Raw genomic sequence first — 15,255 nt, 5'->3', positions numbered from 1 at the left:
TAAAGGGCTGGGTCAAATCAATGTTTTGTTTCTGGACTGCAAGCTGGCATGATTATTTTGTCTCTCATACCCTAGAATTATATTTGACTGGAAATTATATCAGAATTAGTCTTTGCAACAATAAAACTTTCCTATCTTAATCATAGAATTTTGAAATGAAACTGTAAAGTTAAGAATGTCTCTATAGCATTAGTAGGATTTTCCGTTGTCTTAAGGGCATATTGTGTTCAGAGACCGTTCAAAACAGTGATCATTATTTCAAACAGGTTATATAAACAGCATAAAAACCATGGATCAACTGCCTTTCAGCTGAGGATAGTTTTGATTTTAAAATACAGCCTTCAGAGTAAGGAGAGGTCACAATTTTACCTAGACTCTGAGAATTTAAAGAATAATGTTACAGCTGTGTCCAAAGGCGCTTGTAGGCCTGCACCTATAGAAATAGCACGAGAAAAAATTCCCTGTTCTTCTGCTTCTTATAAGACCCGTAGTGTTGTACGTTGGGCATTTTCACAGCCCTTCATACACTACCAGAGTAGATGTTGGCAGGGCCTTACAAGTCAAGTCAAGTCAAGTCAAGTTTATTGCACAACGATTGTAACAGGTACAATGTATGGCAAATTACGTATAACTAACAACTACAAACTACTTACATCAGTATACTAGTCTAACGTGATAGAAAATATGGCGGCATAGTGCATTTCACAATGTTAGAGCACTACTTCTCTTTTGCATAGCATTATATATATATTGGCCTAGGTGGACAGATGTGGAGTCGGGACATGATAGAAGTACATCGAATATTTCTCTGCTTGTTTTAGGTAATGCTGTTCCGTTGTTATACATGGTCAATAACTTTTTCCTTTCTTCATCATAATAGGGGCATATCATCAGGAAATGATATTCATCTTCAATGCTCTCTTTGCAGATGGGACACATTCTCTTTTCAACTGGTATATTTTTGTGACGACCCTTTTCAATTTCCAAAGCATGTGCTCCAATCCTTAGTTTTGTTATGCTATTAGTAAATGATCTGTTTTGAATTGATAATAGGTAATTTTCGAGAGCGAAGGTTGTCTTAATTTTCGAATATGTTGCCAGTTTACTAAAGTTTCTTATCTTTTGTCTCCAGTTCGAAAGAAATGTGTCCTTTAGGCGTTCCTTAAACATGTTTCCAAAATATTTGGCATCAACATTAGGGTTTAGCCAAACATTTTGGACACCATGCCTGCATAGTATATCTTGTACATGTGTAACCCATTCATGTTCTTGTGTTACAGCAATGTCGTATGCTTTTTTAACAATTCTATCATTAGACATATTGTGTAATCTAAGCCAATATTTAATCAGTCGTGTCTGGGTGTCTATATACAGTGGAAACATACCTAGTTCGCCCAGTACGGCAGCATTCACAGAACTTCTAGGAACGCTAAGCAATATCTTACAGTAGTTAAGCAGTACATGTTCTAGATCGGGAATCTCGTAAGAAATATTAGGCTGCTCTGGTGTTACATTCTGATTTCTAAGGGCGTCTGATTGATATATAATATTCAGTTTGTCAGTATACTTCCTAAATCGAACAAGAACAGGACGGGTACATGATGTATCAGATTTCTTACCAATACGGGTAGCCTTAATTATATTTATACCTGGTCCCAGTATCGGGGAAATGATGTTTGAGACTGTATCTCTAACACTTTCATTCGGATATTCCTCTATTCCTTTTAGAATGAGCTCTTTGCCTTGTGCGTTTGTTCCAAGTATTTCCCCGCAATAGAGCAAGATCGGCTTGACTAGGCTATTGAATAGATCCAGGGCAAGAGATATTGAGGGATTATGATTTGATGCCAGCAATGATTTAAGTTTAAAGGATGCTCGCATAGCTTTTACTCTAAGTTGTTTATTGGCACGGTGAAATGATCCTGATGGTGTGATGTCTACTCCTAAGTAAGTGTAAAAGTTTGTGAAATTTATAGTTTGTCCTTGTGATTGAAAGGGGGAGCGTTTATTACAATTGGTTCTTCCATTTTTTGAAAATATCATAATTTTAGTTTTTTCTCTATTAATCGACAGTTTCCAAGTGGAACAAAATTTATCTAATCTGTCCAGGCAATTTTGAAGACCCTTTTCTGTTTGTGAAATGAGCACAAGATCGTCTGCCCAAAGAAGGCTATTTATGGGGATATCTTTTAGGATTACAGGGTCACATAATGGTGAAGTTAATGTGGCTGGAAGATCATTGACAAACAAATTAAAGAGAAGTGGACTTAGATTGCATCCCTGCCGCACACCACAAGAAGATCTGAAGTAATCTGAAAGGCCATGAGACGTTTTCACGCAATACTCTATATTACCGTACATTGATTGTATAATTCTGAAGAAATTGCCACCTATTCCTGACGATAAGACTTTGTAGAATAAACCGTTTCTCCACACAGAGTCAAAGGCTTTTCTGAAGTCTACAAAGCATGTGTATAGTTTTCCTCCAGGTACAGACAACTGTTTATCAATGAGAGATTTTAGCACAAAAATATTATCACTGGTCCGAAAGTCTTTTCTAAATCCGGATTGAAAGGGGGACAGAATATTGTTGTTTTCTAAGACATGTACATTGTGTATTTTGAGTCTTGGCTTCTGCAATACTAGTCTTACTCAGTAAAGCATTGGGAATTCAAGACATCACCAAGGTGTGAGTCCTTCAACCAGGGTATCTATTACTATTAGTGTCATAACAACAGTGAAGTGGTCGTGCTTTCTCCTGGATTACCACAAACACCTGAGTTTTACAGCAGTGTTATCCACCAACATGCCCTTCAGCCAGGATTGTCTGTCCTATACTGTCACCATGGTGATCACTGATGAAAGTAGTCATACCGGTTGACGATCCTTCTAAAAATAACTTTCGAATTTCTTGAGAAATTTTTAACCATGGTGGTTTGTTACTCGTGGTTTGTTACAAGTGGTTTGATTATGAGCTTAGTTGGCTGGTATGGTTATAAAGCATTTGTATCACTTTGGGTTTTTCCTAAGAATGAAAGTGAGAGAGAAACACTTTTGCATTTTTTTTTTGCTGAAAGGGCAGTCCAGCACCTGTATCTATAGTCTACGATAAAAACAACCCTATCGTGTTTTATAGAGAACAGCTAATATGGAAAAGATTAATGTATGGCAAACATATACAGAGATTTATTCAGCCAAGCATACAACATGTTTTCTAGAAAAACAGTAAAGCGGTTCCATTTCTAACCCAGTTCTGGTGACAGTGTTGCATCAGAGGGTTGACTTCCAAGAAGATGACGCTATAAATATTATCAAACATCTGTAGATTCTTTTCAATGTAGTTGTTCAAGATATGGAAACTATTTGCCATTTGGTTGAACATGTCAACTTCATTGTTCATCAAACCTGCCCAAGAAGATCACTAAGGGGACCAATTAAATCTGGTCTGTGTAGACAGGTGGTCACTTCTGTGGACAGGATTCTTGATACAACATGTACCTTTGTCAGTTGAAGAAAATTATCTAAGGTCTGTATAGTAAGGGACCACTAAAAGGGAGGTCATGTGGACCAGTAGAGGTTTGTCACATGTACAGGTTTGATTGTAGCCAGTCAATAGCTTTCCAACAGTAAGTGATGTGTACCTCAAGGTTGCACACTTGGTCCACCACTGGCATAATTACAGTTCATGTATTTGATATTAGCTGAACCAGAAGGAATCTAACCTCCTTGAGTTGACATACAATGTAGTTCCTACATGTAACACAGCATGTGTCTGTGCCTCATTGCTTTCTAATGCTGTGTGCTGTCACCTTTATGTCCATTCTTGAGTCTCCTGGTCATTATTTGCCTCTTTATCATGAAGCATTTCTCACCTTTTGGTGATATCACAGATACTTTACCTTAACAGAGGTGCTAATTATACCAGTGCTTGAAGGAACTAGGGCACCCAGAACTGTCATGTTAACACCTTTTGGGGTTTAATAAGTTCCTAACCATATTTCCAATGCAATTAGTCCAGCCTTTCTATATGTCTTCTGGTAATGCATAGTGACAGATGCTCCTGTGCAATAATGTAGCAGCAGACATTGGGTCCACCACCCCATAATTACATTGTGTTACATTACCTTATGGTCTGCCTCGGTCAATTAGTTGTAGCAAGATTCAAGAGAATTTTTTGTCAGAAGTATAGACAGTTACGAAAGCACTGTGGGAATCTTAAAGCACAAAAGATTGTCAGTGACATTTCTTTCTTGCACAAAGACATGTCACCAAACATAACAACAACCAGTTTTCACTATTAACAAGGCTCCCCACATCGATGATAGCCTTCAGGCTAGGATTAGCAACTTTGATTGCACCTTGGTGACACTCAAAGTCTTCTATAATGCCATGAACCAGAGAACTACTTCCAAACTTGGCCATGAATGTTCTGTTACCACCCCTGGTATTTTGCTACAGCTGGAGAAGTGCTTACTATGCTGTTTCAAGTCAAGTTGTTGTTTCTGGGGCTATGGTGGTGGACATTTTCTGTTTCAAAAATAGCTAGTGGTAGTCAGCCAGTTGTCCATGGTGCAAATTGCTTAAAAAAGCTGGGAAATGGTGGAAAAACTGCAGAATTAAATCTTGGCAATTATATCGTGCACTCGGATGGTTTCCACCATAGTACTTTTGGGTGACACTAAGGAGATATCACTTTCTGAATGTAGTTTTTAATCTTTAATGCATTGTACCGTGTTTGTTTTTATGGGTCTGATGCAAATAAATAAATGAATATGTAGTCAGTCTCAGTTATTATAATAGAGGCTCTGGGTGACTTTTCCTGTGAGGCATAGTGAGCTTTTAGGACCCCCCTTCGCCCCATGCAGACCTCATTATACTCTACAGTGTCCTAATGTGGGGGGGAGAGGCATATAAGTGTTTTAACATCCCTTTTTTTTGGAAGTACAGTTTTTGCACTGGACAGTAGCTATACTATAGTAAATGGAAACCATAACAAGGCTCTTATTTTTACCTACATGTTAAGTTTAAATTTATCCCAATAGTGCGGCTTAAATATAGTGGCCCATTGAAGCCCTTGGCTGCTGTGTCAGTGATGCAAGTCTAGGGTCCAAATTAGTGAGTGTCAAATATCCCCATAGTGGCATATCCCATCCCACACCACATTAGTGTAATAACTATCCACCCAACTTAAACTGTATCAGTTTCATAAAATACAGGGAATCATCCTGTGGTTCTTCACTATTGATGAGATAATTGTCAGTGAAGACAAAGGATGGTATTCCCACAATGATAACGAGTGAGAAGAAATTCCCTATCAAGTGTAATGATCTGCAGTATCAGTAGTGTTGCTACATTTGGAATCTATCCACCCCAGAGGCTACCGTTCTAGCAACAGCTGTGTTAGAAGGACTAGAGTTACAGCGGCGTACAGTAGACAGTAACCATTGATATGTGCAGGGCCAGGATGTAGAGGGTCCTTTCAGCTTGGGTTAGGGATTACTTCTCGCGAAAACGTACGATTCCGTTTCGCCGAGATGCATCGTCTTCCCTCGTCAAGGACGCTTGTCTGTTGAATGGTACGGAGGTGAAAAACGAGGATGCATGAATGATGTTATGATGGGTTATCAGAGACCTCGGCAGCACAGCCTATCGTTTATTAGATTTGTCTGCTGTGTATGGGAGTAGGCATACATTCCTGCATGTCCGTTTGCACGTTCACAAAATAGCTTCGCTGGTTTTACAGGGGATGTTATTGTGTTCAGAAATTTACTATGGTCTTCCATAAGTGCTTACTTTTTATGACTACATTTGTTTGTTCCCCACAACCAGTAAACCACCTTTAGGCATAATACATCACATTTGTACACCTCTTTTGTACAGTAGGTACAAACAACTTGTAAGACCAGACTAATAAGTTTGATCCAATTACACTAAGATGGATCCCAATTCTTTTTGATAAGTAGGGTTCTCCAGCTTTCTTGAGGTCTGGTTACTGTTGTCCTCAAAAATGGCTTTTCGAGGACTCCCCTCACTGAAGCTATGTAGCAATTTTAATGAGTGGAGTGGTAAAATAGGTGTCAAACGCCTTTTCCAAGGGGTCTGCTAGACTCTAAGTCAACAACCATAACCATAAGACAACCTTGCCACCTATGCATACTGTTGTTGCAAGTTGATGAATGTTAACTTTTCATTTGTATCAAAAATCATAACAGTATTCCTTTCTTCTCGTTATGCAGATCTGGAGAACTTGCAGTCACAGCTGGCACGGAGGGGTTCGCTAAACAACATGGAGGGAACGCGCACGGCCACGCTGCGATCACGACCTTCCAGCAAGAGAGTGACCACGGCAGAGCTAGAAGACTTATTCCAACGCCAAGACTCGGACTACCAGTCCCCAAGAGCACTAGGTGAGTTTGGATAACCAAAGACGTTATAAAATATAAGAAATACCTGTGATGGCTCCAAAATGACAATATTTTACCCTATTCTATCCCTTGTTCATTTTATTCCCAGATGTTTTTCGAGGATCGGGCAAAAGCAAATATAGAATACAGCACAGTGTATTCTGTATCTTCGGCTATCGGGCAATCCGACCCATGGGAGGGCTGGGACCAAGGGTGATACGGAAGACACTGTGTTGTATTTTATTTATGTCATACCCAGGTCGGAAAACAGATAATTGCCAAACTCAAGGCCCTCTCCTGTTAGATACATATATGAGTGTGATAAACAGACATTTTATCCATTGTGTTTGTATGTTGTTGTGTCTACGTCTACATACACCTTTGTCTATAGACATCAAACAATATGGTAACACAATATGGTAACCATCCAAACAATGCCATAGTCAGCATTTTCACATACAGCTCAAATTCAGGTATGCTTTAGTTTCTTTATTATATCATAGATATAATGGATTCAGACAAATGGGTAGTTGCTGTAATACTCATACATTGTATCTGTTGCTTGTTTTAATCAGGTATCCAGCCTAGTGACCCAGCCTCAGAATACCAGTGTCCGCGGACCATGGGAGGGGGAAAGCCAGTGCCAGTGCCGACCGTACCCCGGGGAAAAGCAGTACCAGTGCCGGTGGTCCCCAAAGTCTCGATGCCCCCTCTGCCTCCCAAACAGAGGCCACAGAGTGCGCGAGAGAAGATAGCAACACCCCGGGCGGCCCCAGAGGTTGAAGACACCACAGTTGGAAACATTGTCGTGGAGAAAATAAGAAAGGACTCGATAAGTTCTAGTACCACAGACTCGAATAGTTTGTCAAATGCTTCAGATTCTGCACCAACTACCCCAACCACACCGAATTATAGCGAGATCACGGTGTCATTTGACTCTTCGGTACGTAGAAAAGTCATTCCCCCTCCCAAACCGTCACACCCACCACCCCCTCCACCACGTACCGTGTCGTCCTCATTCCGAACAGAAGCGATTGAATCAAAAGCAACGACGCTGCCCGCGTCGTATCAAGATCCCAACCTGCACCATCAAATCAAGATGGCGATCTTGAACAGACAGGACAGTACGCAGAGTTTACACGTGCCGCAGGAACAGCGTCGGGTTCCCGACATGATGAGAAGTAATTCTGTGGGTGGCATCGAGCCCCAGGAAGTGGGGAACCAGAGAGCAGCATTACAACGACGAGTCCATTCGGTGACATTCGATGGCACGCATCAGGTTAGAGAAATCGACATGTACGATGATGGACAGAACGAACGGTCGTACAGTACAGGCGGATATCAGACACCGAATGTAAATGCAGGTGACAGACATTTAGGGCAGGGGAAAAGTCAGGTAGAGAGCAGGCCGATTGTACGGAGAGATGTCAGCAGGACTGAGCGCGTGGAGCAGAGTCCCAGAACGAGGACCAAGAAAGAGAATGTGAAAGCGACAGAACATTTGAGAGAGAAGCTAGAGAGATCGGAGCGTAGGGAGGAAACGGAAACTGAATTGGACTCAGAAGAAGGAAAGACGGGATTGGCGCTGGAGCTCGCCAGAGCAGTTAAGGCACGAAAGCAGAAAGAGAAGTCAAACGCGAGAGACCAAAGGCAAGAAGTAAATGCAAGTCCTAAGCAGGCGGAACCAATGAAGAAGAAGGAGATAGCAAGTAAGCTTGAGGCTCAGTTACAGAGACATACTAGTACGGATGCACTGCCTCCAACACAGCCCAAGTCCAACAGCCCCTTGGTACAGAACAAAGTTGGTGCGTACAGAGCTCAGGTTGTCGTTAACCACTCCACTGACGATCTCAGGAGAAGTCCTGGAGCTGCACAGCACCCTGATTCGCCCAGAAGTCGCCAGCCTATATCTATGTACGAGCAGGAGGGATGCAGCCCTGACTCGAGTTCACCATTAGCCATTGCGCTTGCTGCAAGGGCTCGGTACGAGAGGTCTTCAAACGAACACTTGGATCAGGTGGAGGGGGCCACCGGTGATGCAGCATACGAGGAAAGGGCAGCCCACCTAACGCCCATACGGGACTGGTACTTTGAGAACGAAGAGTATGTCGACATGAGTCCAGACATGAACTATGACACAGACCTCGCACTTGCACTAGAGAAACGAAGGTCTGAGATAGGCGAGCTGGAGGGTGTTCCTGCTTACAACGTTGGAATCGAAGAGAAGATCGAAAGACACCGCCAGGCAGCGACAAGAGGAGAGCAGTCCAACTCCAACGCAGCGCTGCTCCAAGCGATGGCTGCTCGGAGGGCTCGCATGGCTGGAGGTGAAACGGACAGTAATGATGATCTGCCCTTGCCCTTTGACCTCCCTCCCCCTGTCATGCCAGAAGAGTTACTGGCAGCAGCTGAGGGTTTGTCGTTTGACGAACCACTGCCCCCTCCGCCCGAGTTTTCTGAGAGCGATCAGAAGACGAGCTATTCTAGCCCAGCTCACAACACGCATGCTTACTACACCTCAGATTTGGGACTTACACCCCGAATGGACACCGGATGGAAAGGCGGGGGTACTCTGGCCCAGAGCGCATTTATGACAAACCGATGCGGTACCCTCGAGACGAGGAACACAGCGTGGACTCGGGACACGCCGAAGGTTCTGGTGACACCGATCCCATGACTTTTGACCCCCATTGTGAAACCATTAGCACCATCTCAACAGTGTCCTCAATGTCGACCCTTTCGACGTTTTCCAGCGACAGTGGGTTTGATCCCCACCCCACGCTTCGTACAAAACCCCCCACCCCACCCAAACCCCCTCAGCACAAGGTGGAGAAACGGCGTGTATCCTTTGGGCCAAAACCATCCTCCCCTCATGACAGACCGTCCCATGGGAAAATGTCCAGCTTCTCTAGTGGGGGATCGAGAGAAGCAACACCAACAAATGAGTTAAATCAGGACAATAGAGGACACGGGTTCTATCCATCAGGTTTCCATTCGGAGGCTTAAACTAAAGCACTACCCAACTGATTTCCCTTTCCTAGGAAAAGAAGGAAACAATTACCATCTCTAGTCCCAAACATATCTTGTAGGTTGAATGAATTCAATAGTATACTTAAAATCATTGCATCACTATAAAGCCCCCCAAGTACAGAAGTGTTTTAAGAGACCTCTATATTATTGATACCTAATTATGTAAATGTATATGGTCTTACAAGGCTTGATTTTTTTCACTTATATCTGTTAACACTTTGCAAATAACTGTACTATAAATATGTAGCCAGAAGAGACTGTCACTGCCACAGGAAATAAAGCTTAATACTTTCTTACCACCTTGTTCTCAGCAAACTGTGACAATTAGTGGCTAACAAAGCTCACGGCTTTATGGTGTAACAGTCTAGCTACAGTTTTATATACCGTTCTTACGTGTATGCAGGCAATACAGGCTGCCACGCTTTCAAGATGGCCTCCACCTGCTCGCTTACACTATATTGGGCAGACTCAGAATGTGATGCTAGGTTTCCTACTGAACATCTGTGCCACATAGACAGTTCTGAACCTGATAACTGACAACTATTATTAAGTATCAAGTTCATCTTGATAGCAAAAAGAGTTTCTAAGCTGTCCGGTCATCTTTCATCCTCACTGCAGAAAAGCTTGCATCCATCAGGCCTTCCTATGGGAATCTGGGAATTGTAGAATTCAGGAAAAAAAATTGAGAAATTGGCTTGGAAAGACAGTCCATAATACGGTTAGCGTTTCCCCTTCAGAGCAAAGCTTGTATGGTAGAGACTAGCAAGAAGCAGAGAGGATGAAAGAGACTCTGCACCTATAGTAGCATTGGACACTGTCATTGTTGGCACAGAAATGTAGGTGGCACAGAATGTCTTCTGAACATGGGTTTTTGTCCTATGTTCCAGTTGGCCCTAGTTGCCATGGTAACATGGCCAGAGGCAGGTGGCAGCCATCTTGAAATACGAGAATGCGGTGACATTGATGCCAGTTGAACTCCTGTACCATTGTTAATGGTTAGGACTTGCTAGTATTGGTTAGAGAACATTTCCATGTATAGGGCAGGGATGTATCTGAACATATCTTGCCATACCAAAGAGTACTAGTACTATAGCAGTATCTCAATTTATATTGTAATCAGTGTCCAGCATATCGATTGAAATTGCTAAAATGACAGTATTTTGTTTGTACATGTTTGAAAGATTGGTTTACTTTATCTCATTTATCTCATTTTGCTTTATAAAAATCTTCAGAGTTAAGAAGTTGCATGCCTACAAACTTCATGTTGCAGACGACTTGCGGTACATTTCATAGTGTTTGTTGGTGTTCCACCCAGATGTCAACTTCTAAAACTATGCAGAAATACTCAGATGCATGGTTGCTGTAGAGGTAGCAAACAGCAAAAGAAACGGTGTGTTACCTAATTATTTTCTAAAGCTCAACCACTCCTAAGAACCAGGAACACACTTGAAGAGCATGTATACTTGTCACTTTATTGCAGAAGAATCATGGGATGTATAATGAATATAGGATGGCAAAGAACTGTCCAATCAGAAAGGACTTTAGACTGGCCAATCAGAGATGGGCAAGGATTATTGGCCAATCAGAGTGTAGTGGGTGCTTATAGATGGTGAATATGCATAATTAAGAGAAAGTGTAAACCTTTGTATGGGATAAAATAGTACTAGTGCTGTGCACTTTGTCGTCAAAGGTGGCACAACTCATTAACTTAAGAAATGAAGAAAAAATTAGAACAATAATTTGTACAAACAGAAGAACTTGAGACAGTTCAGATATGACAATAAGACAGAAGTTTGTTTTTTCGTTATACCTTGTACATAGATTCAACTCTATTTATCAACACTTTTGTTTGTTCTTGCTGAGACGAGTACCCCTACTTAACTCTTAAGTAATGCAACTCATGTGTCATATAAGACATGCATTTCTGTTAACATTGTGATATATGTGTATGATAATTATCCATATAGTGTATTTTTCACAAAAAGTCAACTGAGGGTGTTTTGAACAGACAGCTCACATGGATTGTGCTTTTGTCCCATTGTTTGTATATTAGGAGGAATCTTTTTCCCAGCTCTGCCTAACACTACTAGATGCAGTGTACAGAGGGTCTATTTTACTGAATAAAAGGAGTTGACTTGAATGCTTTGGTAGCTCACGTGTTGAAGTGACTTTTGTTTTAACTGTAATAGTTGGAGTACCCTGGGTGCCATCCTAGTTAGTTAAACCGGGTTCACGAAACTTAAGTTGGTTAGGGAAGTATGGCAGGCCCAGTAAATGGATGGAACCCAGGCTTAAAATAGAAGCGGAAAAACATGTTAACTTTTGAAATACGAAAACGTTACAGAAATGTTTACAAGTAACAAAGGAGCAGAAATCTACAACTCTGTTTCAAAATAGCCAAACATATATCAAACAGAAAACAAAACTTATTTTTAGTTCCATACTAAACCTACATATGCAAAATTTAGTCACATTGAAGTTATTCAATACGGGCGTCTAGCGAAACAATGCTGCAATGCAAATTGCAAGGAAACTTTAGGATCATGTACATGTACAAAGCGCCACGTGACGGTTGTCAGACGAACGACAAGTCTGCCTGGACTCAGTGTAGGATGATGTCACACAGCTGGCCAGAACATCAAACAGGTTCACAAAGGACAAATAAAAGAACAAAGGAACTCTAGTTCTTGTACGACGATGTCCTGGGCTGGGTGAATGTATTCCTTGTGCCAGTGCTGTGCATTGGTCATTTCCCAAGCATCTACAAGAACAACGTTCATCCCGCGGAACATTTCTCTCATTGTCAAGTCCAGCTTGTGTGCCAACCAATCCCCGGAGATAAGCTCATTGCCTATGTTCGTGTTTGCCGACTTGATGACCACAAGGGTTTCAGGGCTCCTGTGTAGTAAACGTTCTATGGCAGCACGGACGGCTTCCATTCTTTTCCTGTAGACCTCCACAGGGTACGAAGTAAAATGTGCCCACATGGTGATACCAACCACATCGTTCGGTCCTCCATCAATTTCGTCGATGATGTTTGTGACGTACTTCAGGAGAAACGTCCCAATGGAACCACGAAGAGGCGGTCCGTGCATCCGAAAGTTTACCGTTATGTTATTAACAGTATCTCGGGCGAGCAATGGTCCAGTTGTGTGTAAGGCCTCAGGAATATGTGTTTCTTTCATTATCATGATTCTGACGAAATGTTCCCACCATTGCCGTATGGTAGAGTCCCCCATGAAATGCAGAGTTTTCCCCTTCAGACATTGCTGCCAGCCGGCCTGGCTGGAGAAATGTCTGTTCTCACAGACGAGAGAGTTCCAAACGCCAATCAGATAGAACCCAGATATCTGTGGAGTGGACAGTCCCCGGACACATCGTCTGCGATTGGCCAAAGGATCTCGCCCTGTGTTCAAAAGGACAACACTATGATATACCCAGTCTTCATGTTTCTTCGATTGTTGGTACTGGTCTGCCGTCAGCCAATCAGATTCTCTCCATCCTATTATTCAAGGGAAAGTTACCAGCCAATCACACTGCCTCTTGACGGTAAACGGCAGCATGATTGGTTGATAGCTTTTGCTTCAGCAACTGGAGGAGAGTATCTGATTGGCTGGCCAGCGGTAACTCGGAGAGAATCACGGATCACAGGACCGTAGATTACAGGAGACATCCTTTGTTTTATGATTCAACGATTTCAACATTTTGTGCCAGAAAATGTACATTTTTTGTATGCCCTACATTATTATAATTGAAGGAAATGTGACGTACCTTTTTTCACATTTATTTTAGATGGAGATCCAGAAATCGACATCTTCAGTGCATTGTTCTTCCTGTAACGGAGGTCAAACGACAAAACGTTGAAAAAACGCACGCCATTGTACTAATTCACATTGTTCGCATTATCATACAAGGTTTTTAGATCGTCAAGCACACAGGGCCATCCCTGCTCCTGTCGATAAATGTTTCTATCTTGCTGCTGTCCAAATCACTCTTTCAAAGATAACATACCTGCTAAACAGTTTTCCTCCGTTCAATTTCTTGTACCTAAGTTTGCCATGGTATCCTGATGAGGGTCTGCATGCCTTTTTCGTTAAGCGTTACGAGCCATTTTAATTCACCGTTAATCGTTACCGACCCGCTCTAATTCAACGTTAACCGTTATCGGTATATTCTTCGTGAAGCGTTATTGGTCGTTTTAATTCAACGTTAATCGTTATTTGTTAACCCGAATCCACCGTTAAGCGTTACCAAGAAATTCTTCGTAACCCGTTAAACTATACACACGAAGACAAATGCCAGATAGAACCCCTGAAAATGCAGGAAATGGCGTTTCAAAGGGTCCAGATATCAAAATTTCCCGGTTTCCCGGCCTTAGGCTCTGCACGTGGTAAAATATGTTGCGGAAGCATCGCCCTCAAAACGTTATCACTCATACAGATTTCAGTGTCAAACATTTACATAGCTTAGCTTCGGACAAAACGTTCTCCTAGAATGCAGAAAATGAGGTTTCTCCGGACCTCCATTGCGACGGCTTGCTCCTTTGGCGCTCATGACGACATGGCGAAAATATGTTAGGGGCGTGGGTTTTCGCACAAAAAAAGTTTTCTCTCTTTGAACATGTCATTTAATTTAGCTTCCTCTTACGGCAAAAATCTGTCCTTCAAAATGCAGTAAATGGCGTTTCAGACGGTCCAGATTTTCAAATTTTCCCGGACTTATACATGTATTGCAACGCCTTCCGAGCTCGAAATGGTAAAAATATGTCGGGGCTCTGGGGGTGGAGGCCAAAGCTACGAGTATAATCGTGTGTAATTTGATGAAAATGTCAAAATCAACCTAGCTTAGTCTGTCGGCAAAATTTGCCGAAAATGCAGGAAATAGCATTTAAGAGGGTCTTGATTTTGAAAATTTTCGGCGCTCCATGTGCTGAAATAATAGTTCAATCCCCCCATGAGAAATTTGCTGCCGACGTCTCTGTGGCGGGCCGGGAACTCTGCCTCCGCCAATTTACAGATGTCATGGACATTGTCCCTGTCATTCCTCCGGGTTCTGGGCACCTTTTGCATTCTCACAATGTATTTTCACCCATTGATATTACTAGCGTTGCATTGATATTACTAGCGTTGTATTGGTAGGAATGCATGTCAATGTTACTATTATGCTTTGTAACTCATTCTGAATTTACCGTTAACCGTTAGCGGGCCTCCTGAATTTACCGTTAACCGTTAGCGGGCCTCCTGAATTCACCGTTAAGCGTTACCAAGACCCCCCCATGCAGACCCTCCCTGATGTGTTACAAGGGATGTTGGCGGCTTTCTCACAATACCACCAGGCGCCTGCATGCGGGTCCGAGTAGTTACAAACTGCACTGGTGTTCTTGAAGATGGCAGGGTCTACGTTACACTCGGTGTCGATAACAGTGTTCTTTCCTACTATATAGCGTTTTCTAAACATGACAAGATCAATTGGATATTTTCGGATGGTTGTTTCTATAACATCGATAGCCTGCCGTGGGTGGACCAGTTGGATTTTGATGGTGACCTCCCCCTCCCACAACAGTCGGAACGTCGCCGTGTAAGTACCGTTCTGGTGGTCCGTTATGATACCGACTGCACCAGAACCTGCCTTACTTTTCACTGCGGTAAGGATGGACGCCCGAAAGAAATCGCCAATGTTTGTTACGATGTTGTTTTGTGAATCTTTGGCAGAGATATCAAAACGTAACGTATCTCCTACAGAATATTGTCTGCCAGACTCAGAAGCCAAGGAAAATTTCAGCTGTCTGTAATAAACCGTAGCAGAGAATGGTTTGGTCGTG

General features: G+C 42.3%; 2 protein-coding genes across 11 annotated transcripts in view; one reads left to right on the top strand and one right to left on the bottom strand.

Annotated features, from left to right (window-relative positions):
* The window catches only part of LOC118407003 (SH3 and multiple ankyrin repeat domains protein 3-like), a 140,939-nt gene extending 129,365 nt beyond the window's left edge, over nt 1–11,574 (top strand). For all 10 annotated transcript variants that reach the window (XM_035807410.1, XM_035807412.1, XM_035807417.1 and 7 more), the window contains 2 exons: nt 6,237–6,407; nt 6,980–11,574. In XM_035807410.1, coding sequence (XP_035663303.1) covers nt 6,237–6,407; nt 6,980–9,081 — 2,273 coding nt within the window. In that variant the 3' untranslated portion in view covers nt 9,082–11,574. The remainder of the gene's footprint in view (nt 1–6,236; nt 6,408–6,979) is intronic.
* LOC118407006 (NXPE family member 3-like) lies at nt 11,231–13,500 on the bottom strand. Its single transcript, XM_035807420.1, has 3 exons — nt 13,446–13,500; nt 13,206–13,267; nt 11,231–12,840 (listed from the first exon to the last, which is right to left on the bottom strand). The coding sequence occupies exons 2-3, from the start codon at nt 13,246–13,248 to the stop codon at nt 12,083–12,085; spliced, it is 801 nt and encodes a 266-aa protein (XP_035663313.1). The 5' UTR covers nt 13,249–13,267; nt 13,446–13,500; the 3' UTR covers nt 11,231–12,082.
* Nucleotides 13,501–15,255: the final 1,755 nt, after the last annotated feature.

This window comes from Branchiostoma floridae, chromosome 19, assembly GCF_000003815.2.
Source record: "Branchiostoma floridae strain S238N-H82 chromosome 19, Bfl_VNyyK, whole genome shotgun sequence".
In the NCBI taxonomy this organism is placed as follows: Eukaryota; Metazoa; Chordata; class Leptocardii; order Amphioxiformes; family Branchiostomatidae; genus Branchiostoma; species Branchiostoma floridae.
Note: the sequence above shows the minus strand (reverse complement) of the source record. Positions and strands in the feature narration are given on the sequence as shown.

What these genes read in the sequence shown, in the direction of transcription:
- LOC118407006 (XM_035807420.1), bottom strand. Translation starts at nt 13,248, where the DNA reads ATGTCGATTTCTGGATCTCCATCTAAAATAAATGTGAAAAAAG. An exon ending in TAAAATAAATGTGAAAAAAG is followed by an intron (nt 12,841 to 13,205) that starts GTACGTCACATT and finishes TTTTGAACACAG; the next exon opens with GGCGAGATCCTTTGGCCAAT.